At 48.3% G+C, this 24435-nt stretch overlaps 1 protein-coding gene across 12 annotated transcripts in view; it reads left to right on the top strand.

Moving 5' to 3' along the window:
• The window catches only part of BRCA1 (BRCA1 DNA repair associated), a 66370-nt gene extending 52672 nt beyond the window's left edge, over positions 1-13698 (top strand). For 11 of the 12 annotated variants that reach the window (XM_032871745.1, XM_032871744.1, XM_032871751.1 and 8 more), the window contains 7 exons: positions 410-487; positions 925-965; positions 4340-4423; positions 9263-9317; positions 10907-10980; positions 11360-11420; positions 12466-13698. In XM_032871745.1, the coding sequence (XP_032727636.1) occupies positions 410-487; positions 925-965; positions 4340-4423; positions 9263-9317; positions 10907-10980; positions 11360-11420; positions 12466-12611 (539 nt within the window). In that variant the 3' untranslated portion in view covers positions 12612-13698. The remainder of the gene's footprint in view (positions 1-409; positions 488-924; positions 966-4339; positions 4424-9262; positions 9318-10906; positions 10981-11359; positions 11421-12465) is intronic. The other variant, XM_032871748.1, reaches the window with a different exon arrangement.
• Positions 13699-24435: the final 10737 nt, after the last annotated feature.

Genomic DNA, 24435 nt, shown 5'->3' with positions numbered 1-24435 from the left:
GAAACTTTGTCGCTTACATGGACATTTCAGATTCAGGATTTCACATATTCGTATCCCTTCACATTTTGCCATCCAGTGAAATAGACCTTCCCATCCACATGTATCAGTACTCTTGAAACGGGGAATTTCTTGAACACAGTGACCGACATCTTGAGCACCTAGAAGATAGAGCAGATGTCTCCTGTGGTCTTAACCTCATATCAGCCTCTTCTAGACTTCCAAAGATGCACACATGCTGGTTATAATTAGGGATGCTTCCAGCCTTGGAGTCTATCACAGGGCTTTTGGAATCATCAATCCGGATTGCTCTTAAGTGGCATCGGACTTGGGGGCATTTTAGCTTCTTAGAGCAGAACTTCCTGATTTTTGTTTTCAACTTCTAATCTTTTGGGTGTTTTTCATCCTGCAGATGCTGAGTTTGTGTGCGAACGGACACTGAAATATTTTCTGGGTATTGCAGGAGGAAAATGGGTAGTTAGCTATTTCTGTAAGTACAATATAATGTCTCCCCTCCTCCCCTTAACACCTCAGAATTGCATTTTTACACCTAACATTTTTTTAACACCTAGGGTTTTTGCTGATGCTGAATCTGAATTACCAAAAGGTCTTTAATGGTAACACTTAAACTAGCTTTATCTTGAATGCATATCTCTTTGTTGGGATAAGCTGGTGATGTTGGGGGAAATGGATTTCTTTTCCTAACTAATAGGACCTAATCTGCTCCTAGCAAAGTATGCCTATAACTAAGGATTTATTTAATACCAGGCAGAAATCCATGTGCAGCAGGCACTTTTATAATGTTTAAATTCAGCCACCACAGTGTTTCCAGAAGAAAATCTATTAGGGAGCTGTGGCTTTACAGAGAGAGGACCTCTACTCCGTGTTCTGCCTTCGTGTGACCTGTCTTTTCTGTCATCTCTTTAGGGGTGACCCAGTCAATTAAAGAAAGGAAGATGCTAGATGAGGTAGGTACTTGATGTTACAAGTGAATCAGAAAGACTTGGTGCCATCGAGTCACAAAATCACTGAATACTTCTCTGCTGCCTTGTTTGTACTACTTTGCAAAGACTTTCCCCAGTGATGTGGATCATCAGAATTGCACGGAGCAACCCAGGAAATTCTGTGCTTTTGCTCATTTGTTCAAGCTTCAGTAGAAACAGTCCTTTCCTCAGAGAAAGGAAAAGGAATTTATAAAGCAGAAAGATTCATAAGCCTAAGAAACAGGCCAGCCCGATCGCACAAGCATAGACCTTTGTAGAAAACTGGTTGTCCACTGTCTTTGAAGAAAAGCCCTTCGTATTAATATGCAAATGTAGGGCGCCTGGGTGGCTCAGTGGGTTAAGCCGCTGCCTTCGGCTCAGGTCATGATCTCAGGGTCCTGGGATCGAGTCCCACATCGGGCTCTCTGCTCAGCAGGGAGCCTGCTTCTCTCTCTCTGCCTGCCTGCCTCTCTGTCTACTTGTGATCTCTCTCTGTCAAATAAATAAATAAAATCTTTAAAAAAAAAAAAATATGCAAATGTATCTGCTTAAAACTCAGATGCCTTCAAAGAGATGTTACTTTTATGGTTTTGAGAACAGTGAGGTAAATAAGACGGAGTGTAGGAGGAGGAATAATTTTAGAACAGAGCCATCGAAGAGCCGCTGGTGACAGATCAGGCAAAATAAAAGTATAAAAGCACTTTTAAACTACTATGAGCTCTTTGGCATATTCATTATTAATCAAATGACGTTTTCGTTGGTTTTAACTTTGATTCTGTGACCTAATAGAATTGGGAGCCTACTGTGGCCTGGGCAGTGGGAATACAGCCGCAAGACTGATGGGTCCCTGCTCTGCTGGGACTCATGTTCTATCGAGGGGAGGTGTACAATAAATAAAGATGCATTTAAAATACCAATAAATAGGAGTACCCAGGTGGCTCACTTAGTTAAGTGTCCTGACTCTCAGCTCAAGTCTTGATCTCAGGGTTGTGAGTTCAAGCCCTATGTTGAGCTCCACAATGGGCGTAGAGCCTACTTAGAAAACGCGAACAAAAACAAAACCAATAAATACTGTGAAATAAAAACTTTTTAAAAAAGTGATAGTAGGGGCGCCTGGGTGGCTCAGTGGGTTAAAGCCTCTGCCTTCGGCTCAGGTCATGATCCCAGGGTCCTGGGATCGAGCCCCGCATCGGGTTCTCTGCTCAGCAGGGAGCCTGCTTTCTCCCTCTCTCTCTCTGCCTGCCTCTCTGCCTACTTGTGATCTCTGTCAAATAAATAAATAAAATCTTTTAAAAAAAAAAAGTGATAGTAGTGAGATAATTAAAAATACATACATACATACTTAACTTGGAGAAATATATGTAACAGACTAGCACCTGAGTGGGGACAGAGGTTGACTACCTAGGGACACCAGGGAAGCCTTTCTGAAAAGCTTGAGCTGAGATCTTAAAGACCGAGATTTGGCCTGGATAAATGTAGGGAACAAATGTTAACAGGCAGAAGAAGAGCGAGCATAAATGTCTTGAGCTAGGAATGAGTTTGGTTTATTAAAGAAGAATAGTATAGCTGGAGAGTAGTAATTGGTGAATCATATGTAGGGAGCAGAGGTTGGACCAAGGTTTGGAGAAGGTCACAGACAAGGGTTAGATGAGGCAGGATTTGGTGGAAGTCATGGTAAGGAATTTGATTTGTAGGGTAATTGGTGGCATGGAGTTGGTAAGAAGAAATTGAGTTATGTTTGGAGAGGACCTGCTAAAGGGTTAGATTTGGAGGATGAGGTAAAGGGAGGCATTGAGGGGCTGAGGCTTGGGTTTAAAAAAAGACTTTATTTATTTGACAGACAGAGATCACAAGTAGGCAGAGAGGCAGGCAGAGAGAGAGGAAGGGAAGCAGGCTCCCCTCTGAGCAGAGAGCCCGATGCGGGACTCGATCCCAGGACCCTGGGATCATGACCTGAGCCGAAGGCAGAGGCTTTAACCCACTGAGCCACCCAAGTGCCCCAAGGCTTGGGTTTTTAGCCTGAACAATAGAGTGGATGTTAGTAATAGTAAATCAGATAAGGAAGACACAGAGCAGGAGGAGCATTCTGAGAGAGGGCAGAACAGGAGGCAAGATCTCTGTTTCAGATGTGTGAATTTGGGGATTTATTTATTTTAAGATTTTATTTATTGGGGCGCCTGGGTGGCTCAGTGGGTTAAAGCCTCTGCCTTCGGCTCAGGTCATGATCCCAGGGTCCTGGGATCGAGTCCCGCATCGGGCTCTCTGCTCAGCGGGGAGCCTGCTTCCTTCTCTCTCTGCCTGCCTCTCTGTCTACTTGTGATCTCTCTCTGTCAAATAAATAAATAAAATCTTTAAAAAAAAAAAAAAGTTTTATTTATTTATTTATTTGACAGAGAGAGAGAGAGATCACAAGCAAGCAGAGAGGCAGGCAGAGAGAGAAAGCAGGCTCCCCGATGAGCAGAGAGCCTGATGTGGGGCTCAATCCCAAGACCCTGAGATCATGACCTGAGCCGAAGGCAGAGGCTTAACCCACTGAGCCAGCCAGGTGCCCCAGAATTTGGGGATTTATATTAGACTTCCAGGCAGAGAGCTTAAGTAGGCACCGGGGTACAATCAGGATAAGAAATTTAAGGGTCAGCTTCCAACATGACCTTTTTAGCACTAGACTTCTCCCACTCAAGTGACTATGAAATGTTAAGTGTTTTTTCCTCTAATAACAGCCTATGGTGACATTCATGACTCTGTCCTCCCTACAATCTAGTTTCGATCAGAATTGTTCCCAAGCATTCTTCCCCCAAATTCTCCTGAAAGCTCTAACCTCCGTAATCCTATTATTCTTTTATTTCCTCATCCTTGAACCAGTGAGTTTGAAAAAGTGCTAACTTTAGTGTGTTCAATGTATATCTTATCATTTTGGTCTCATTAACTGTAAATCTCTCAGTGGACATCTGAGAGCCCTTATTTCTTTAGATGGCAATACACAATTGATTTAAGAGGTCGGGATTTCTCCAGTTTCCTTTGTAACAGCACAGTATTAGCAGTTTAATCTCAATGCGAAGTGACTATTTTGAGAAGAGACAGATGTTGAAAATTAAAATACATTAAGTCCTGATGAGGTGAAAAGCCAATTGTTCATTTCTGCCCACAATGATTTGCTTCAGTGAATTGATTTCAGCAGCTGAGATGCTGGTCATCTCATTCAGTCCACCAAAAATGATTTTTTTTGCGGGGGGGCGGTACGGGGTTGTCAACATTCTACCCAGCAGTACTAGATTCCTTAATAGGATGTATCTACTCTACTCCCATCGAAGGACGCTTCTCTTCTCTGATCTCTGTGGTTTGCCTTGGGTTTCTTCCAGCATGATTTTGAAGTCAGAGGAGACGTTGTGAATGGAAGAAACCACCAGGGTCCAAAGAGAGCAAGAGAATCCCGGGACAGGAAGGTAAAGCCCCAATCTGCCCTGTGGGCAAAAACCCCACCCACCTTGCTGCATTCCGGTCCCCTTGGTGGAGCGTGTCTCAGGCACCTGCAAGGGGCATAGCATCCTCACTCATAGAGTACCAGCTGGGTGCTTCCTTGAGGTTCTTGTTTGCTTATTTTAAGGTTTTATGTATTTGAGAGACAGAGCACAAGGAGGGGGAGGGACAGAGTGGGAGGGACAGGCAGACTCCCCTCCAAGCAGGGAGCCAAACTTGGGCTCAATCCCAGGACTCTGAGATCATGAGCGGAGCCAAAGACAGACACTTAACCGACTGAGCCACACAGGCACTCCTTCTTTAAAAGATTTATTTATTTATTTATTTATTTATTTATTTATTTATTTATTTTAGAAAGAGAGAGTACATGAGCAGGAGGGGCAGAGGGAGAGGGAGAGAAAATCTTGAGCAGACTCTCCACTGAGCCTGGAGCCCAACATGGGGCTCAGTCCCACAACCCTGAGATCACAACCCCAGCCGAATCCAAGTGTCAGGCGCTTAACTCTGCACCAGCCAGCCTCCCCCAGGTTCTTTCTCAGTTCCCCTAGCTCGACAGGGTAAGTAAATATTCTCTCCGTTTTATGGATAGGGAACTTAGAGGTATGAGAAGCTATGTACTTTGGACTCTAGTCTGGGGTTCAAATCTCAGCTGATAAGTGGCAGGGCTGGGATTTGAAACAGATGTGAATTTAAGGCCTTTGCTGTTTCCACATCCTCGTGGCGTCTTTCTGTAACCTAGAGCGGTTGTTGCTGTGAGGCAGATGTACACAGTGCTGTCTGTGGCGGCAGAAGAGAAAGTGACTGTTAAGTCAACAGCTAACATCTTTATAGTGTATACTGTATGCTAGAGTCAGCTCTGAACACATGATCATATTTTAACTCAGATTTTCACAGCAGCCCAAGGCGCCTGGGTGGCTCAGTCAGTTAAGCATCTGCCTTCAGCTCAGGTCATGATCTCAGGGTCCTGGGATTAAGCCCCGGGTTGGGCTCCCTGCTCAGCAGGGAGTCTGCCTTTCCCTGCTTCCTCATGCTGTATCTCTCTCAAATAAATAAAATCTCTTTTTTTCTGAAGATTGTTTATTTATTTGACAGAACAAGCGCACACAAGCAGGGGGAGGCTTAGCTAAGCCACCCAGGCGCCCCACAAATAAACAAAATCATTAAAAAATTTTTTTTACAACGGCCCTATGAGGTGTGTACTATAATTACACCTTTTCTGTTTTAAGCTTTTATTTATTTATTTGAGAGAAAGCACGAGAACGGGGTAGGTGCTGAGGGAGAGGCAAAGCAGATGCCCTGCTGAGTGGGGAGCCCAACACGGGGCTTGATTCCAGGATTCTGAGATCATGACCTAAGCTGAAGGCAGACACTTAACCAACTGAACCACCCAGGTGCCCCTAATTATACCTATTTCATAGATGAGAAAATGACAGCTCAGAGAGGTTGAGTAAATTGCCTAAGCTCACACAGCTAGTTGGGAACCCATGACTAATTGAACACATGGACTCAAGCTCCAGAAGCTGAGCTCTTAACAGTATCATAGTTTCTTGGGGCCCGTGGCTGGCTCTGTCAGTAGAGTAGGCAACTCGATCTCAGAATTGTAGGTTTGAGCCCCACATCAGGTGTAGAGATTACTCAGGGGAAAAAAAAAAAATCGTAACAAACAAAACAATAATAGGGCTATCTGGCTGGCTCTGTCAGTGACTCTTGATCTTGGGGTTGTGCATTTGAGCCCCATGTTGGGTGTAGAGATTACTTAAATAAAACCTTTAAAAAATAAGAATACCATAGTTTCTTGGAAAGGTACAGAAGATTTCACAGAGGAATAAAATAGATTATTCCGGCAACTTTACAAATGAAGGACTAGAGGCCCAGGAAGACTCCATGATTTTCCCCAGGTCATACTGTAGCAGATGATAGAGCTGAAGCGATGTCGCCCTCTCAGGGAGAAGGCCCGGCAAGATTTCACACCTGCGTGTCAGGCCTGCATTGGCTGCTTTCTCAGGTCACTGACTGAGCACTTGCACGCAGACTCTGCGTTTCTTCCTTTTTAAAATGTGCACCACTGAGCATTTCAGAACAGCCCCATACAGAGCACCGTCTGTCCCTTTTATAGAACTTGAGCAAGAACCAGTAGGGGTGATTTTCTAGAGAGAACTTTTTTGGGAGAGCTCTGAACCCTTGGGGTCAGCCCACCCCCACCCTCTGAGCCTATCAAGTAACTTCCAGATGCCAAGAAGAGCTGCTGGGCCTGTTTCTGTTTTTGCCTCCGCCCCAGGGGAGTTCTGTGTGAACCAGGCATTTGTTTTTATTCCACCGTATGCCAGGCAGTGTTAGTGCCAGATTCTTCCTCCTTCAAAGGAAATTCCAGTGTTTGGGGATTTTTCCTGATTTGGGGATGGCAGTGAAGGAAAGTGCTTCGTCAAAGTAATGACATTCTGAAGATACTAAATGTCACTATAGTATTTTCCTGGGCAAGAGAAATGTATTTGTAGAGATGAAACTTCAAATTTCTTATCTCATAACTAGACATCCTCATCAGTGAGTGTCAGCTTGGATATAACAATTCCTGATCTTTCGTACATTTCACAGCAACACTTGGCTGCGGCCAGCTGCCTGGGGAGAGCTTTTAGTGTTATGAGCATCTAGAGCCTGTCAACAGGTTGGGGTGTGGTTTAGTCGTATAGATCCTAAGAATGGCATGTGTGGATGTTGTCACAACAGAGACAGACTTGGCCTGCTGCTCTTTTTTTCTTTTTTTAATTTAATTTAATTTAATGTGTTTTCAGTGTTCCAAAATTCATTGTTTATGCACCACACCCAGTGCTCCATGCAATACGTCTTGTTTTTTTGCTTTGTTTAAAGACTTTATTTATTTGAGAGCAAGAGAGAGAGAGAGAGAGAGACAGTGAGAGAGAACACGAAAGGGGAAGAGAAGGAGCAGCAGTCTCCTGCCAAGCAGGGAGCCCGAGGTGGGGCTCGATCCCAGGACCCTGAGACCACTACCTAAGCCAAAGGCAGATGCTTAACCGGCTGAGCCACCCAGGCTCCCCGAACTGGTGCCCTTTCTTATTCCTGTGGCTGTAGTTGAGATGAGAGTGGAAGGCTCATTTCCTGAAGGCCATCATGAGTTTTTAGCTCCTGATTTTTCTGTACCCTGGTCTCTCTTATTTGAAAGGAGGTGAGTTCCAGGCCTAAGCGATTCTCTTTTTTGTGGAATGGGGAGAAAGAGGGTCAAGAGATAATGATGGTTACCCAAATGACATACATGCAGCCAACTGACACAACTTTACATTTCTTTTAAATGATACCCTAGTGGGGCACCTGGCTGGTGCAGTCGTGTAAACATCCAACTCTTAGTTTTAGCTCCGTCATGATTTCATGGGTTGTGGGATCAAGCCCCATGTTGGGCTCTACATTCAGCGGGGAGTCTGCTTGAAAGGCTCTCTCTCCCTCTGCCCCTCCTCCCACAGGTGTTTGCGCATGCATACGTGCTCTCGCTCTCTCAAATAAGTAAATAAATCTTCAAAAAAATAAATAAGAACCTAGTGCTTGGGGCGCCTGGGTGGTTTAGTTGGTTAAGTGTCTCTGACTTCTGCTCAGGTCATGATCCCAGGGCACTAGGATCAAACCCCATATTGGGCTCCCTGCTTAGTGGGAAGTCTGCTTCTCCCTCACGTTCTGCCTGCTGCTCCCCCTGTTTGTTCTCTCTCTCTCTGTCAAATGAATAAATAAAATTTAAAAAAAAAAGAAGAAGAAGAAGAACCTAGTACTTGCCTAAGAACCTGAGCTAATGTATGTATAAGAATCTCTCTGTCTCATGAGCCACACAAGGCTGTTTAAATTCTACATAACTAGATTAAATAAAATAGGAAGTTTAGTTCCTCACTCACCGTAACCACATTTCAAGAGCTTGGTAGCTACGTGTGACTTGTGGCCCCCTTACTAACACCTTATTTCCATCATCACAGAAAGTTCTTATGTTTTGTCTTTTAAAGTTTATTTACTTATTTAAATAATCTCTACACACAGCATGGGGCTCAAACCCATGACCCCAAGATAATGAGTCACACGCTTCACCGACTGAGCCAGCCAGGTGCTCCCCAGAAAGTTCTTGTGGGCGGTGCCAGCGCTCACTAAACAAAAGTGGGGGAGGCACCTTGGAGGTGCCAGGTAATCTGTGTCTCCCGGAAACCAGGCATGACTGCCTGGTCATCTCAGTGAGGAGTGGCAGAACCAGGCTTCACTTCTAGATTAGATTAACTTCTGGATGAAACAGTTAGGTTGCCTGAAGGAACAATGGCTGTTCTTAGAGCAGCGTTAAGGTAGGAAGAGATGTCAGATGCCAGAAGACAGAGGAGAAAAGGAGCATGTGAAATCAACGTAAACTTCCCCACCAGTTAGGGTGATGGTCAGCCTTAATGTACCAAGTCCGGATAAACAAACTGCAACTTAGATCTTGAATCTCTTGCCATCCAAACCTCTTATTAAATATAAAGAAGACCTGGGTTTTTTTTATTTCAACAAGAAGTGAAGGAGTCTGGGCCTGACTGGTGGCAGGTGGGGGCTGCTCAGCCTCTGAGTAACAGGGAATGACTGTAGAGCAGACACACCTTTCTTAGAAGTCTTCTAAAGTCCATCAGTAGCAGATGTCTCAGGAAGTAGCAGAAATGAGCAGGTGGTAAAGAAAAATGAAACTCCTTCATTTTGGAGACTCTATTATTTTGTTTTTAATGCATGCTCTTTTATAATTAGTATTTCTTTTCTCTCCATCCCTCTGTCCCTCTGACTCACTCTTCTCCCAGATCTTCAGGGGCCTAGAAGTCTGTTGCTATGGGCCCTTTACCAACATGCCTACAGGTAAGAGACTGGGAGAAGTGCAGAGTCCAGCACCAGCCTTTCCGCTACGTGGTGGAGTGTTACAGGAGAGACTGTCTTAAGGGGGCTCCTTGGTGAGGTGCTCTAGAGCTCATTCTGTTTCTCTACCATCTGTCAGACAAAACTGCCCCTAAACGTTGCCCTATGTCAAAAAAACAGTCCTGTGCCCCTTCTCAAGAACTAGCAGGCTGTGAAAAGTTAGCTTCTAGGATGCAGTGTTCTGTGCTCAGAAGGGATAGAGCTGCCCTTACTGCCCTTTGGTTTAAGAAAGGAGGGAGAGAATGAGGTGGGGAGAAGATACCTTTCAGGTTTGTGAATGTTAAGAAAGAATTCTGCTCTTCCTAAATCATTTTCATTTGATATTGAGAAACAAGCATAGCGGCTACTTAAACCCTGTGGGCCTGGGCCCCACACAGGCCCAGAGCAGGCAGGGAAGGACTCTAGATGAACATTTTCTAATTAACTTTGACATTGAATGTGATGTTCTGTTTAGGAGTGCTATGGGGCTCAACCTTGGAGTTGTGTGGCCCTGAGGCCCTGGCGTGTGTATAGATCTGGTTTGTTCTTCTCGAAACAAAGTCCACCCACCTTTGCTTCTATGCCCACTTCCGCCCCAGGGATCGGGTTCTCTGGCTCCTCAGAAGATGGCCTCTGGTCAGGGACAGATGAGTGGCAGCAAGAGAGCCCAGCACATTTTCCTTCTGTCTTCTTTATTGGTTATTGATTGGATTTTTATGAAACTTCCAAGTGCCACTCGGGGATTTCTCAGTGTTTTTGTTCTCTGGTGTAATGAAAACCAGGTCTCTGGTAGGTATCATTTTGGAGATGAGTCAGTTGACCTCAGTTCTTTAAGACAAACAGGAGCCACCTCCGCAATCCCCAGAAATGGACTGATGGGAAAAGAGCTCCCAGAGAGAGGCCCCGAAGCCATTCACCGGTCCGTTCTGCTGATTTTCCAGGAGCGGGTGGGACATCCCTGCAGGCCATTTTGATTTCTGCTCCCCTGAGTGTGTCGATTTCAGCTCAGCATGGAGCCCCTCCCCACTGACAGGCTGAGTCTCCATTCAGGAGGCTGTGTATTTTTTTGACTGAATGAATTATCTTCCTGTCTCCTGACATTTACAGTAATTACCGCCAAGTATGGTGTCCTCGGTGGCCGTGATTATCGATTGCCAACACAGAATTAGGCAAGGAGGGAGGCAAGGCGAGCGGGCATTTTTCACAGTTTCTTAGCCAGCAATTTAGCAAATGAAGGGAAACTGCCTCTTGGATTCTTTTCTTCCAAGTGTTTTGTTTGAGAGACTGTCAAACCTTATCTACCAAGGGGCCTTCTGGGGACTGATAAGCAGGGTAGGTCGCATATCGGTGGCAAACTGACTTCGAATCCATACCTGGTATAGATTCTAGTTCAAGGCCTCTCTGTCTTGAACTGCTCTCTTTTGGAGCAGAGCTGGAGACTCTCGCCCTTCGAAGTGTTGCTGTAAGCCTTCTCCCAGAGGAGTACGGAGTAGAGGGCCCAGGGGAAGTGTGTAGAGTACTGTGGTGATTTTAGGTCTCCCTGTGCTATTTAGATCAACTCGAGTGGATGCTGTGCCTCTGTGGGGCTTCTGTGGTGAAGAAGCCCTCGTTATTCCCTCTCAGCAAGGTGAGTGTTTGATGCCCTGTCAGAGGGGACTGCACACAATCTGTCCTGTGACTGAGCAAGGCTGGCACCTGTCTGTCCCTGTGAGCCCTGCCAGTGGGCCTCAGAAGCCTGTCTTTAGCCTGAGCCTTCCCCGATCATATGCCAGTGCCAGAAAACTCCCGTGTGTGGAGGGTCAGTGAGGACTGGAATTCTCAACGTATTTAATTAAAGGAAGGCTCTCCCTCCAATGCTCCCTTTCGGCCTCGTGCCCTTCCCCGTCCTTTCTGTGGCTGCACCTGTAGTGTAGTCTGCTTCAGCACACCGTCAAGAAAGGGCGACGTGACTGTTGCACAGGTCCAGCTCTGATAACCTCCATCCTGTTTCCTTTCTGGGGATGCAGGGTGCTCACCCCGTGGTGGTCGTGCAGCCAGACGCCTGGGCAGAGGACAGTGGCTTCCACGGTAGGTTTTGCTAAGCCTTTGTCTGCAAGAGTATGGGTGGCGGGGCCTACATGAATTCTGCAGGTGACTGTGGTGATTTTAGGTCTAAATGTCCTGTTTCAGTCAGCTGGAGCAGATGGTACACCTGTGTGGGGCTTCAGGACACCATGGGCATGTGCCTGTGACATGTGGAGTCCTGGGTGATGGGGCTGGTTCACCACAGATCACCCAGTGTTTGGTTAACACAGTAATCAGGACCTTCTGGGTGCTCAGTGAATATTTGAATGAATGAATGGCTAAAGTGTCCTTTTAAAACTTCTTGTGGTTTACTCATTTTACTTTATAAAAGTAATACATGAACTATTTCCATTGATGGGAGTTAACTATTAATTACTGCTCATCACATAAAATATAAATGAGCACAAACAATGAAGTAATTCCAGTAATCCCACCATGTAGAGATGCTGATGGGAAGATTCTTCCAGGCACATGTGTGTATATATGTACAAGCATGTATTTTACACACATGTGATTGTGCTCATCATACTGTTTTGCTTTTCCATCTAAGATGTTGCAAAATCATTAAATTGCAATGTTGTTTCAGGCTGTCTGGTCACTTTTTTTTTTTTTTTTTAAGATTTTTAAAATTTTTTATTTGGGAGAGAGTGTGAGCAGGGGAGGGACAGAAGGAGAGGGAGATAACCTCCAGCTGAGTGCAGAGCCTGATGCAGGGCTTAATCCCAGGACCCTGGGATCATGACCTGAGCCTAAACCAAGAGTTGGTTGCTCAACCGAGTCACCCAGGTGCCCTTGATGACTTTTCCTTTAACAGATTGCAGCTCCTTTTAGGAAAGTTGCCAGAGGCTGTAGGTTTTCACCAGCAGTCACTCCTCAGGCTTCTGAATGAGGTCCTGTGTCCTGAAGCATTACTTAAGATGAACAATTTTGCACCCACCCGAGTGACACTATGAACTCATACAACCGGGTCCCCGGAGTAGATTGACAAGAGTCTGGTCTAGGGAAACATGAAGTGACACTAATTTCTGCCTGTGTTCTCTGTCCTCAGCGATTGGGCAGACATGTGAAGCACCTGTGGTGACTCGAGAGTGGGTTTTGGACAGTGTAGCCCTCTACCAGCGTCAGGAGCTGGACACCTACCTGATCCCGCAGATCCCCAGAGCTGCTGTTCACTCCAGCCAGCCGTGCGTGTAGCTTCTGGGGCCTGTCTCCACAGGACCCTGAGAATGATCCTAAAAAGCAGCCTTTTCCCAGGCCCTGGGAGCTCTTCCTCAGTCCTTCCACAGTCCCGGTTACTGAATATTTAATGTCCATCAGCCTGAGAAGAAATTCTGGCTATGTAAGGGTCCCTTAAAGATTTTCTGCTTCCAGTCGCCCTTGGAAATCTACCATGAGCACAAAATTGTGGTAATTTTTCACCTGAAAAGAATTTAAAACCGTTTAAACCCCACCAGTCGAGCAAGATGCTGATTCATTATTTATCAGCCCTATTCCTCATACTGGGGATGCTGGCTTAGAGCTGCAGGCGCGGAGTGGCTGGCCTCGGGAGAATAGTTGGTCTCCATAAGTTTGCGTCTCTAAAACCCCGTGTTCATAAAGGCCAAGAGTCAGACCCTTCAGGGGGAGGCGAGTACTTCGGGAATCGGTGACGTGACTTCAAATCAGAACAGTCCTCGGGGGCTCTCAGATGTTGGCGTGGTGCATGGGTGGGGCTGGAGGGATTCAGAGGCAGGGAGTAGATGGAAACACAAACCCTGGGGGTCAGAGGAGAGAGGAGTCACACCGGCCCTGATCCCCAGAAGTCTGTGCTATAGTCACTGGATTTCTAAAGAATTGCTTAGCACTGATGTCCTCTGAAATAGAATCTTTTCAAGAGCTGGTGTCCGAAGAGAGTCTTCTAATTCCCCGTCAGAAATAAATACAGGGTTTATTGTCGCAGCTCTGATGTGTCACCCATTCCTCTTGAAACATAAGATCTCTGATACAAATATTTCATGTCTGTGAAATGACGGATCCCACCAGGAAAGGAGCTGTTGCTTTCCTTGAGGTAATTTTTTTCTCTTTGCCTCCTATTGCTGAACGGTTCAGCTTCATAAATAATTTTGTTTGCCGAAGGAAAAGAAAGTGTTTTTCATCAACTCATTATCCAGGACTGTTTATAGCTTTGGAAGGACTGGGTCTTCCTTAGCCCCCCAGTGTGTGAGGGCAGTACAGATCAGATTGTACAAAATGTTGTGTAAATGTTGTGCTGTTTACCTGCAAATAAACTTGGTAGCAAAGACTTCTACTGAGCATGACTCCTTGAGGCTTACAGCTGCAGACCTGTTCAGACCCTTTCACTGTCCTTCAGGCTCCTCATCTGTAAGATGGGGGTAACAATAGTACCAACTCCAAGCGTTAATCGAGGAGACTTCAGTACCTACTGTATTTGCTGTTGCTTCCATAGCAAATTGCCACAAATCTAATGGCTAAAAACAACATCCACTTATTATCTCACAGTTCTGTAGGTCAGAAGGCCAAGTTGGCTCAACTGGTTTCTTTGTTTCAGGTTTCACAAGGCCAAAATCAAGGCAGCAGGGCTGTGTTCTTCCAGAGGCTCGGGGGATGAATCGCTTCCAAGCTCATTTCATGTTGTTGGCCAGATTGTTCCTTGCAATTGTGGGACTGAGAATCCCCGTTTCCTTACTGACTATTGGCCAGAGGTCATACTCAGCCCCTCCCACATTCCTAGACTCATGAACCCCTAGTTCCATCTTCCAAGCCAGCAACCAACACTGGTTAAGACTTTCTCATGTTTGGAGTCTCTCTGACTTCCCCTTCCTCATCTCTCTGACTGTCGGATCTAGCTCCTGCCAGAGAAATTTCTGTTTTTAAGGGCTCAGGAGATTAGATTGTGCCCACCAGGTAATCCAAGGTGCTCTCCCTATTGTAAGGTCCATAACCTGAATGACAGCTGCAGAGCCCCTTCCCAGCAGGACCTAGATTAGTGTTTGAATAACCAGGGAACGGGAATCTGGGGAGGGTATCTTGAGATTTCTGACAACCACTCCTATTTAACATACTTAATCCACAGATGAGAATCTATATCGGTTTTGTTTGTTTGTTTGTTTGTTTGTTTTTTGGTCTTCACATGTTCAGAGATTAGAGTCCTCTTAGAGACAAAGAGAATTAAATCCCCCTACGATTCAGCACTGCCACCTTTGTAAGGAGGGTGGGTGGGTGAGGGGAGAGTGGAGAAAACGGAAGGAACAGGCATCATGTTTGTCTCATATGGTCGTCATCGCAGCCCTAGGAAGTGGGTATTTGTCACCTCATTTGAATAAAGGAGAATGGGAAAGAGAAGATTTTGCTCCAAGTTTCCATAGCTAGTGACAACCTGGAAATCAAAGCCCATGCGCTCTGTGCCCCATCATGGAGCTTCCTGCCCATGTCCGTCATCCACCCAGTCAGAGGCACTGGCTTAAGCCTCGAGGGAATTTGGGGAGAGGAGTGGGTTGTGAGGGGAGATAGCACTCTAGACTCTGGTGGGCCACAGTGGGAGGCAGTAGAATGTTCCTGCCTTCTACCAGGCAGCTCTCCCTGGGGAAAGCAGCCCTTCTTTGCCCTCAGTAGAGACTAACAGGATTGGCTCACAGCTGCCAGTTTCCACCTCCATCCAGCCTCCTGCTTCCAACTGCTTACCTTTCAGTGATCAAAGCCTTCCAGTCTAGGGGTGCCTGGCTGGCTCAGTCAGTAGAGCATCTGACTATTGATATCTGGGCTGGGAGTTCAAGCCCCAGGTTTGGTGTGGAGATTACTTGAAAGTAAACTCTTAAAAAAAAAAAAAAAAAAAAAAGCCTTCCAGTTCAGTGTCACCTAGGGCACCACGTGTCCTGGGCTCATGCCAGCGCACTGTCAACCCGGCGGGGAGCCTTGGTGGGAACAGTAAAGGCAGGTGGGAAGCAAGTGCTTCAGTCACAGCGACAAGCCATGGCTTGCTGGACCCTGGGGGTGAGCCAGGCCTCAGCCTTCCCAGGAAGAGTGAAAGCAGGGATGACTGAGACACATAAAAAAAGTTTTCTATAATTATCTCTCAAGGTCTTCCAACAAATATCCACCCCATCTGTTTCTCGAGCTCTGCATAACCGTTCCCGGAAGTCAGCCTCTGGCCCTGGCCTCATGATGCTCCACTGGGTTTTAGAGGCTTATCTGGTGATGAAGTAAATCTACTTGCTCCTTTGACCTCCGGCTTTAAGATGTCCTCCCACTTTTCCATCCCACAGTCTAGCCCTCTGGGCATGGCAGTGTTTGGGGCACTAGTTCCTGTGTGGCCTTTATCTCATCTTACAAATGAACTGCAAAGGAGCTGGAAAGGCAGAAGAGGCAAGGTTACCATGCAGGTGCAGAGACGGGGGCCTAGAGAAGAGCTCTAGATTATCTCCCTCCTACAAAATGCAACCAGAATCATCAACAAAGTATCGGCTCAGAAACACACAGAAGAAAAGAAAGGAATCAGTGTTGGGGCGGTTGGAGCGGAAGAAGCCAAGCTGCCCAGAGTGTATCCTGTGAAGGCTGCGAGGAGCAGATAAGAGGGCCCCAGAGGCGGGCAGCACGGGTAGAAGGGCAGCTCGAGGGGGAATGGCAGATCTCCCTGCAGAAAACCAAGAGAATACGGCTTGCTAGCCAGGGACCCAGGGAGCTTGCCTATCAAAGGCTGTGTAGACTGGCTGAGCCAGAGGCCCCTTTACCATACTTCGACGATGATAAAACAACCTGTAAATCTGCCCATAACGAGGAGAAAATTAAAGAAATGAATCTGAGCAAATGGAAAATTAAGGGGAACTGGAGACAGCCAGCTCCTGTAGAGAGCAGGGCTTGGGGACATGCAACCAACGCAGGGGGTGGGGGGTGTTATCCTGAAATGAGTCCGAATGATCAGGAAAATCAAAGCAATGGTTGGAGGTTCTGGAAGGGATGGAGAACAGGAGAGTTCCCCCCCTCCCCCCAGGTTACTGGCACAGACGAACTTTGAAGACCTAGTTTCTGGGACCCAGAATGATAAGGCAGTTTCACAAGCAGCTTAGTGCAAGGATTCTCAAACCCTGGGGAGTCTGGGTGGCTGAGTCTGTTAAGCGGCTGCCTTCGGCCCGGGTCAGGATCCCAGGATCCTGGCATCGAGCCCCACATCAAGCTCCTCGCTTGGCGGGGAGCCTGCTTCTCCCTCTCCCTCTGCCTGCCTGCAGCTCCCCATGCTTGTGCTCTCTCTCTCTCTCTCACTCACTCTCTCTCTCAAAAAATACAATCCTTAAAAAAAAAAAAGGGGATTTTTCAAACCCTGATCCTCTGATGGGGACTGAGGCAGGGGTCCCCACCACTAGGATCTTGTTAGCTAAGCAGATTCTGGGGCCTGCTCCCCACATTCTGCATCAGAAACCAGGGGTGGGGCCCAAAAATCTGATTCCGAAGCAAGCTCTCATTTGAGAACCACTAGCTTAGTGGAAGGGGCTGCTGATTGGTATAAACAGTTACCTGAGGTCTATTTTGTCTCCAGGAGAGGTGACTCTTGGATCTCTTAAGGAAACTAAGGTCCGTGGGCTGGTTAGTGGTTCTTATCTACAAGGTTGCAGCAGCTGGCTTCAGTTGACTCTAAAATGGCCCTTTAAATAAATACAAAGGACAAAGATTAAATTATATTAGCAGCCTAGGAGCAGAAGGCCCAGACTGCTTAAAAAAAAAAAAACAGCTAGAGATTTTATTAATATTTAAATTGCAGTGAAACCCCAGCTGCAGCCTTCGACTCCAGCATAGAGATATGCAAATGGGGCTTTCTAAAGAAAGGCAATTTCAGACAGCCCGCAAGGTAACAAGAACAAATAAAACAAATGATTTTGTAATTTATCTTTATTGACTGATGGAGAGCAAGGCAAAGAGATAGCCCTCACCTAGCAAAAGCCAGCCACCAGCCGGTTCTCAGGGGATAAGAGAGGGCTGGCCTGGAGGGAGAAAGGCAGGCAAGACCCACCAAGTGGGGACAGGAACGCCCCAAGGAGGACAAAACAGAAGGAGGCAGATGGGAGGAGAAGAGGACTCAATCAGAAGGAAAGAAAAACGGAAGGCCAGCTCTGGGTTCCGCAGACCATCTGAATCTTACCAGCTCTCGGGGCCAACAGCAAAAGTGACCGTTAATGACTATCATTTGCCACATTCCTACTAAGTGCCATGCACTATTCCCAACCTACAAACGAGGAACAGGACACTTCAAGAGGCCAAGCAACTTGCCTGAGGTCACACGACAAAAGGAGGTGGCAAAGCCTTGTTCAAAGAAAGATTTGTGGGGAGCTAAACTGTGCTGGGAACCAGTCCTAGGAGGCGGTGAGTAACAATCGGGTTAATGATTGAGGGGAGACTACGTGCCCAGTTCCCTGGTAGCCTCTGTGTGCGTGTGCGCTGAGATTGTGGAAGGGAGGGAGAAAAGACCCATTTCTGGCCTTCAGATTGCTTACTATTCAATGCGGGAGGCAAGAAAGCCATGGAAAATCCTTAGAGAAAATATCTGCTCCTTCTGGTTCAGAAGCCCTCTGGGGGTTATGTGGCAGCACCCCTCGGTGAGGCATCTCAAGCTGACCCTTGGAGCTTGGGTAGGATTTGGCTGGTGAAAGGAAGCTGGGAGATTCCAGAAGGCCCAAGTGAGAACCCCTGCAGGTGGCGGAACCAGTGGAAGCTGATCCAGAAAGAGTTGGGACAGTCTTCTGCGGATACCAAAGACTCTGTCTCTGACTGCCTCCCCACCCCCACCGCCCCCACCCCTTCTCCTGGGCTTCCTAAACCAGCCATCCCAAGCTGAAATCCAGCCTCTCCAATGCCCCACCTGCTGCTTCCCTCTCAGGCACCCTGGCCACCAGACATGGTGACCCGCAGGTTCCGCGCACACTGTAACTTGTCCTCAGCGAGTCCCGCTCTGCCATCTCCACAGGCCCAGTCCTGCCCACGACACCCTCCTCCCCAGAACCTCCACCGATCTTTCCGGCCAGACTCTCCCCGCCCTGCAGAACACCCCAGAAGTTTGCTTTATTTAATGACACTTTCTTCCATCAGTAAGTTATTTATGTGTATATTCTGTTTTCTCCATTTGACCAGAACGTCCTTAGGGGCAAGATGAGTATGATTTTATCTTTGTTTGGAGCCCAGCCCCAGTACCCAGCAGCTATTTTGTTAGGTACCCAACGAGGATTTGCTGAATGAATGAGTTCAAGGATGAATGAATGGACACACTGAAGGGCTTATCCAACCGCCCCAACCCCACCCCACCAGGAAACACTAGTCGCTGGGAAGCCGCCGCCTTCTGCCCCTGGGAGTGCTAATTCCCTTCAGTCCTTCCAACCCACTTTTCTAGGATCCTGATTTACTCCAGAAACAGTGTAAGAAATCTAAGTGTCGGGGCATCTGGGTGGCTCAGTGGGTTAAGCTTCTGCCTTTGGCTCAGGTCATGAGTTCAGGGTCCGGAATCAAGCCCCGCATTGGGCTCTCTACTCAGCGGAGAACCTACTTCCGTGCCCCTCTCTTCATGCCTCTCTGCCTACTTGTGATCTCTGTCTGACAAATAAATAAATAAAATTAAAAAATAAAAAAGAAATCTAAGTGTCCAAGAATCACTTCCTCTCAGCCCACACCTACAGATTTTCTCCTTGATTCTCTCTTGCCTGCCATGATGCCTACTCCTTTGTGATTAATCAAGCCAACACCCACGCAGACGGAGGACATCCATTTCCCCTACCCCTGTGTCTTCCACAAGGTCCCCTCCAGGCGGGATACTCAAGACAGATAAATGGCCGCCGCCATCTCTGGAGAGATAATTACGATGTTCCTGAGAATCTCTTCGCAAGTTCAAAGCACTGGCACAACTATTATTTCTCCCTCCTCACTTGTTCCCTGGGAGATGGCTAGGGTAAAAATTGTTATTCCCACTTTATAGGTGATAAAACTGAGGTCCTTGTCAAAGGTCACCCAGTGAATTGGTGGCAGAGCCAGAACTAACTAGCCCAGGACTCCCTATTCATTAGAACACAGATGAAAATACCCTCATTATGTTGTCTGGGCTGTGTTTGTCTGGGAGAGAGGGAGTTATGGGCCCCAGTTGAGCAGGGATAGGGGCCAGAGAAGCTAAAAGAAAGTTTGTGACCCTGTAAAATTTCTTTCTCTGCAGTGCTACAGACGTTGGCACTGGTTAATTCCAGGAGAATCTTGTTCTGTTTTTGTTTTAAAACACAATCACATGTCCTAGATGAGGGAAGAGGGGAGAAAGGGTGAATCTGAAGGTAACACAGACACACAGGTAAGCAGGTGTTTGCCATCTTCTCCTGAAAACGACATAAAAGCAAATGGTAGCGCATATTAGCAAGAGAAACTCAAGCTACAACTTCCGGGAGTCTTTCCAGCTGTTAAGCTGTATAGGTCTGTGGAATAAACTGGGCCACAAAGGTGTAAAATCTTTCCTTGGGTAAGTCTGTCCCCGGAGTCTGTGGAGGGGAGGCCTCCCATGGTGGCTGAGGGCTCCTGGGGGTCTGTCTCAGGGCCCTCTGCAGCTGCCAAAGTGAGAAGCCTGCTGGTGGGATCATCCCCAAGCCCACAGGGCCTCTGAAAGTCATGGAAACGAAGATCCGTGCCAGAGCAGCCTCTGGTTTCTTTAACCAAATGCCAGAGAAATTAGGAAGATAAAAATTAAAAAAAAAAAAAAAATTTTTTTTTTTTTAATTCAAGAGGCCATTTCCTAAAGATAGGGTCCCAGGGCTATGTTGTAGGAAAACAGTGATGCTCTCTCCTGTCTTCTCCTCGGACTCCATCCTAAAACACAGGACTTGTCCCCTTCAATCCCAGGCCCGCTCTGGGCTTTTCTCAGCCTTTACCCCAACACCAGCCTCCATTACTCCTGGACTACGAGGAGGCCCAGCAGCTTCCCCGGGGCCACTGGAGGCTGGGGGTGTGGAGAGGGCCAGGAGGGTATGACACCTGAGCCCAGAGAGGGAGTGGCCGCACTACATGAGGACCGTGTGAAATGCCATAGAACTGTACAGCTCGAGATGGTTAGTGGTGTGGTCATATGCATTTCAGCCCAGGTAAAATAAAAAACTGATTGCCCTTTGGGGTGGGCTGAGAAGCCGGCCAATCGAAGGCTGAGGCTTCCTTGCAGGGAGTGGCAGCGAGTGACCATGGGAAGGCCAGTCTGCCCACAGCCCCCCTTGTCCAGGACCAAATGGGAACTGGGGGCTAGGGAGGTCCACGGGGGGCCTCCCAGGGTGTGGGCAGAAGAGAGGCACTCAGGGAAAGTCGGGTTGCTGCAGCCGCCGCTCATTTGCATCATAAGTGATTGGTTTTCCCTGCTCGTCCCTCATTAGGACACAATGGACAGTTGTGTGCTGGTGCAGCAGATCCATTTACCCAGGGAGAGAAGAGACAAGCAAGAGTGCCTGGCGGGCCCTAGAGACGGGGGGTAGGTGTGGGGGTGGCCGCCTGTCTTCCCCTGCTCCCTGGGGCCTCTGGGACTCTCAGGTTCTCGCACACGCAGGTAGGACCTTAGGGAATAAGTCCCTCATTTTACAGATGGGGAGACTGAGGCAGTAAGAGGGGAGGAGACTTCCGAGGCCAAGTTCAGGGCAGAACTTGTAATCTACCATCTGGATTCTAGCCTCTCATTAAAAGACTCACTCCACCCGCCTGTAGTACCTTCTCCAGCCCTGCTGTGTGGTTTGGTGTCACCCTAGTCTCTTTCCCTCTGTTCCAGACCTGAGCTTCCATCACTTCCCTCTCCCTTATCTACCTTATCCCTCTCTTCCCACCCATCTCCGTCTTGTTTCTTTCCCTCCTGATTTCCAGGCAGCCGGGATAATTACTAAACTCCTAATTAACCCCTGCCCTAACATGGGTGGGGCTGGCAGGGGAGGCAACAATTTTGAACCTGTCTTGGTGTGTTTGGGGGAATCGGTGGAGGGGGGAGAACTGATATGTGTTGGGCTTATTAAAACCTGGCACTAGGACAGACATTTGACATAGTTTATCTCATTGCATCTTTTCAGTCTTGCAAGGTAGATGTTCTTGGAGCAGAGGAGAGTAAGAGAGGCTCAGAGAGGTTGGGAAACATGCAGAACACCCAGCGGGCAAATGATAGCTGTCTAAGTCCAGAATCCCTGTTTTTCCGCCCCACACTATGGCATAGGGGCTAAAGCGGGTTGTGGGATCCACTGATTCCAGGATCCCAGCTGGCACAACGTTGCTGAAGGAGGCCGCTGCTTTGTTGCTCCCCCTAGGCTGCACCTGCCTTTCCCCACAACCCTCTCTACCTTCTGGCTCCCACCTTCTTCTGAGCCCCTTTTGCCTGGTGGTGAAGTTATCACAGATGTAAGCTTAGGCCCCCCGGAGGGCCCGGGGGGACTGTGATCAAGAGGAAGAAGCCAGGGGCACCTGGGTGGCTCAGTCGGTTAAGCGTCTGCCTTCGGCTTGGGTCCTGATCTCAGGGTCCTGGGATGGAGACCCACATTGGGCTCCCTGCTCGCGGGGAGTCTGTTTCTCCCTCTTGCCCCCTCCCCCCACCCCACTTGTGCTTGCGCTCTCTCTGTCAAATAAATAAATAAAATCTAAAACAAAAAAAACAGGGAGAAACTGACAAACCTAGCTCCAGACCCTCTAGGTCTCCCTCCTGCTTCCACCCCAGTTCCCTGTCTGCCCCTCCTCTTCGTGGGTCAAACTTGCCAGCATCTGTGTCTGTCTCATTGTGTTCTGGGGACAGGGGAGAGTCAGGCAGGGTGGTGGGGGGAGGGAAGGGTGGAGGGTGAGTGGGTGTCTGTGTGCATGAACATAAGGCCTCCGGGTTCATTCTGACACTGAATGAAAAACTCACCAATTATTCGTCCAATCTCATTAATATGCAGACAGACATCTGTTATTTCGGAGTCAACAGCAGAGGCATTTTCGTGGGGGGAGGGGTGCTCCTGCACATGCCCCTTGTTCTTTAGGCTGCTGGGGTGGGCAGCTGCTGGGAGCCACCACACCCGCCTGGACCTGGAGCCTCCCCTCTCTCTGACCCTCACCCCCAGCCACGAGGAGAGGGTGTCGGGATTTACTAGAGATGGAGACAGACCCTGCTGGAAGGAGGAAGGTGGGAGAGGGGCTGCACTGTGGTGAAGGAACTCTTTTGTTGGCAGAGAGGGAAAGGGGGTTGGGGGGACACCACAGAAGAGCCAAACCCCTTTCTTGGGGAAGTGAGTGTGGAGGGGACGGGGAGAGCTGTACCAGGACTGCCTGCTAGAGTCCTGGTGACCACGGGGAGCCTCAGGGACATGACCCCTTTCCCCCACCTCCCTCAGCCTGCGGGACCACTGCAAGGCTGTCTGGGGTGAGGTCACCATGGCAATGTGGGGTTCTCTCTCAGAGACTTCGGTAAAGTTTATGAGGGAGTTCAGAAAGTCGGGGACCAAACGACTTCAGCCTTTGGAGGAGTCATTAACAGCTCTGTCTAGGCCTGAGGATAGAAGAGGGAACAACACAGAGACCTCCCCCTTCCTGTCTTTTGGCGTTCCTTCACACTCTCAATCCTGGGCTCAAGGAGCCTCCTCCAAGAGGCCTCTCCTGATTCTTTTGGGCAGGCTCAGAAGTGGTCAGGATGTCAAAGCTGTAAGGAAAAAAGTTGACCCCAACTTAGCCACCAGTAAAGGGTCCAACAGCTCTTCCAGAGCCTTTCTCCTCTCTGACTCTTCCTCAACAACACAGCAAAGGCGATGTGCTCATCAGCCCTTTTCCAGGTGTGAAGCCAGAGGTTCAGACCCGTGCAGAATCTCACCAAAGGCTCCCCAGGGAGGACGTGGCAGAGCTGAAAGCCAGGCCCTCTGCTTCCAGATCTCCAGCTCTTTTTCATGATTGTCCCCTGGGGGAAGGCTGCAGTCCCAAGGGGATGACCCCTCAGTCAGCTGAAGTGTTTCAGGGGTTGTTAGGCCACGTCCTAGCCCCTCGCTTCACCCCTTCTCCTTCCTCCCTCCAGGGCAGGCTGATTGCGGGGGGCGGGGGGGGGGTAAGAAACCCTGGCAGCCTCACAGCGTGATTAGTTGTTTATTTCATTAAATGATTAACGAGGCTACATTGTTTCCCAAACGGGTGTCTAATTTGTGGGGGAAACAGCTGCGGAGGAGGAAGCGGGGTCTGACTGGGTCTGACTCCTGCATCTGGGCTGGGGGTGGGGTTAGAGTCCTCTCCCTCCAGGCTGCCAGGGCCTTTGAGGATCTAGAAACAGCCCCATTCCCTCCTCCCATCCACTGGGCTCCTCAGCCCAGCAACACAGCCCCCTCCCCAGAAATCAAACGTCTGGCAACCCAGACTTGCAGAGGAGACCACGACCTATTCCCGGTGGTATTGGAAATGGATTAAACTTTGGGGGCTCCTCCGCTGATTTATTTTCCTAATTATGTTTGCTTTAGGCGGATACTGAAATGCTTCTTCATCGCCTGATCGAGGCAGGAGAGGGCAGTTGGGAGAAGGGAGGGGCCCAGATGCTCTGCACTTTGGTGGCTATAGGCTTGGGTTGGCTTTGTATCAAAGTCCAAAGTGGGGGAAAAAAGCCATGGTCCCAAATACCAGGTTGGAGGTGGGGCAGGTCCCCATGGGGGAGGGTTCAGACCTCAGAGGCCCCCAGCTCGGTCCCAGCCCTCTCCTGCTCCTGCCATCGGGATCCCAGAGGAGGGTCTTGGAGTCAGCTCCTAACCTTAGTCTGGGTGCCCAGTACCCTTGAAGCTGTCCCAAAATCCTTGAGGAGATTAGCTGAGATGGACCAGGACAGGGTCCTGTAGGAGAAGGAGGGAAAGGGGTGTCTGATGAGCCAGCAGTGGGTGGGGTTCCTTTCCTCTCGAGACTGGGCCCTGGCATAGGGAAGGAGAAGCTGTTTTAAAGGACTCTCAGGGTGCCTGGATGGCTCAGTCATTAAGCGTCTGCCTTCGGCTCAGGTCATGATCCCAGGGTCCTGGGATTGAGCCCTGTATCATGCTCCCTGCTAGGCTGG

The sequence above is a fragment of the Lontra canadensis genome, unplaced genomic scaffold (genome assembly GCF_010015895.1).
Source record: "Lontra canadensis isolate GAN:19392208 unplaced genomic scaffold, GSC_riverotter_1.0 scaffold43, whole genome shotgun sequence".
In the NCBI taxonomy this organism is placed as follows: domain Eukaryota; kingdom Metazoa; phylum Chordata; class Mammalia; order Carnivora; family Mustelidae; genus Lontra; species Lontra canadensis.
Note: the sequence above shows the minus strand (reverse complement) of the source record. Positions and strands in the feature narration are given on the sequence as shown.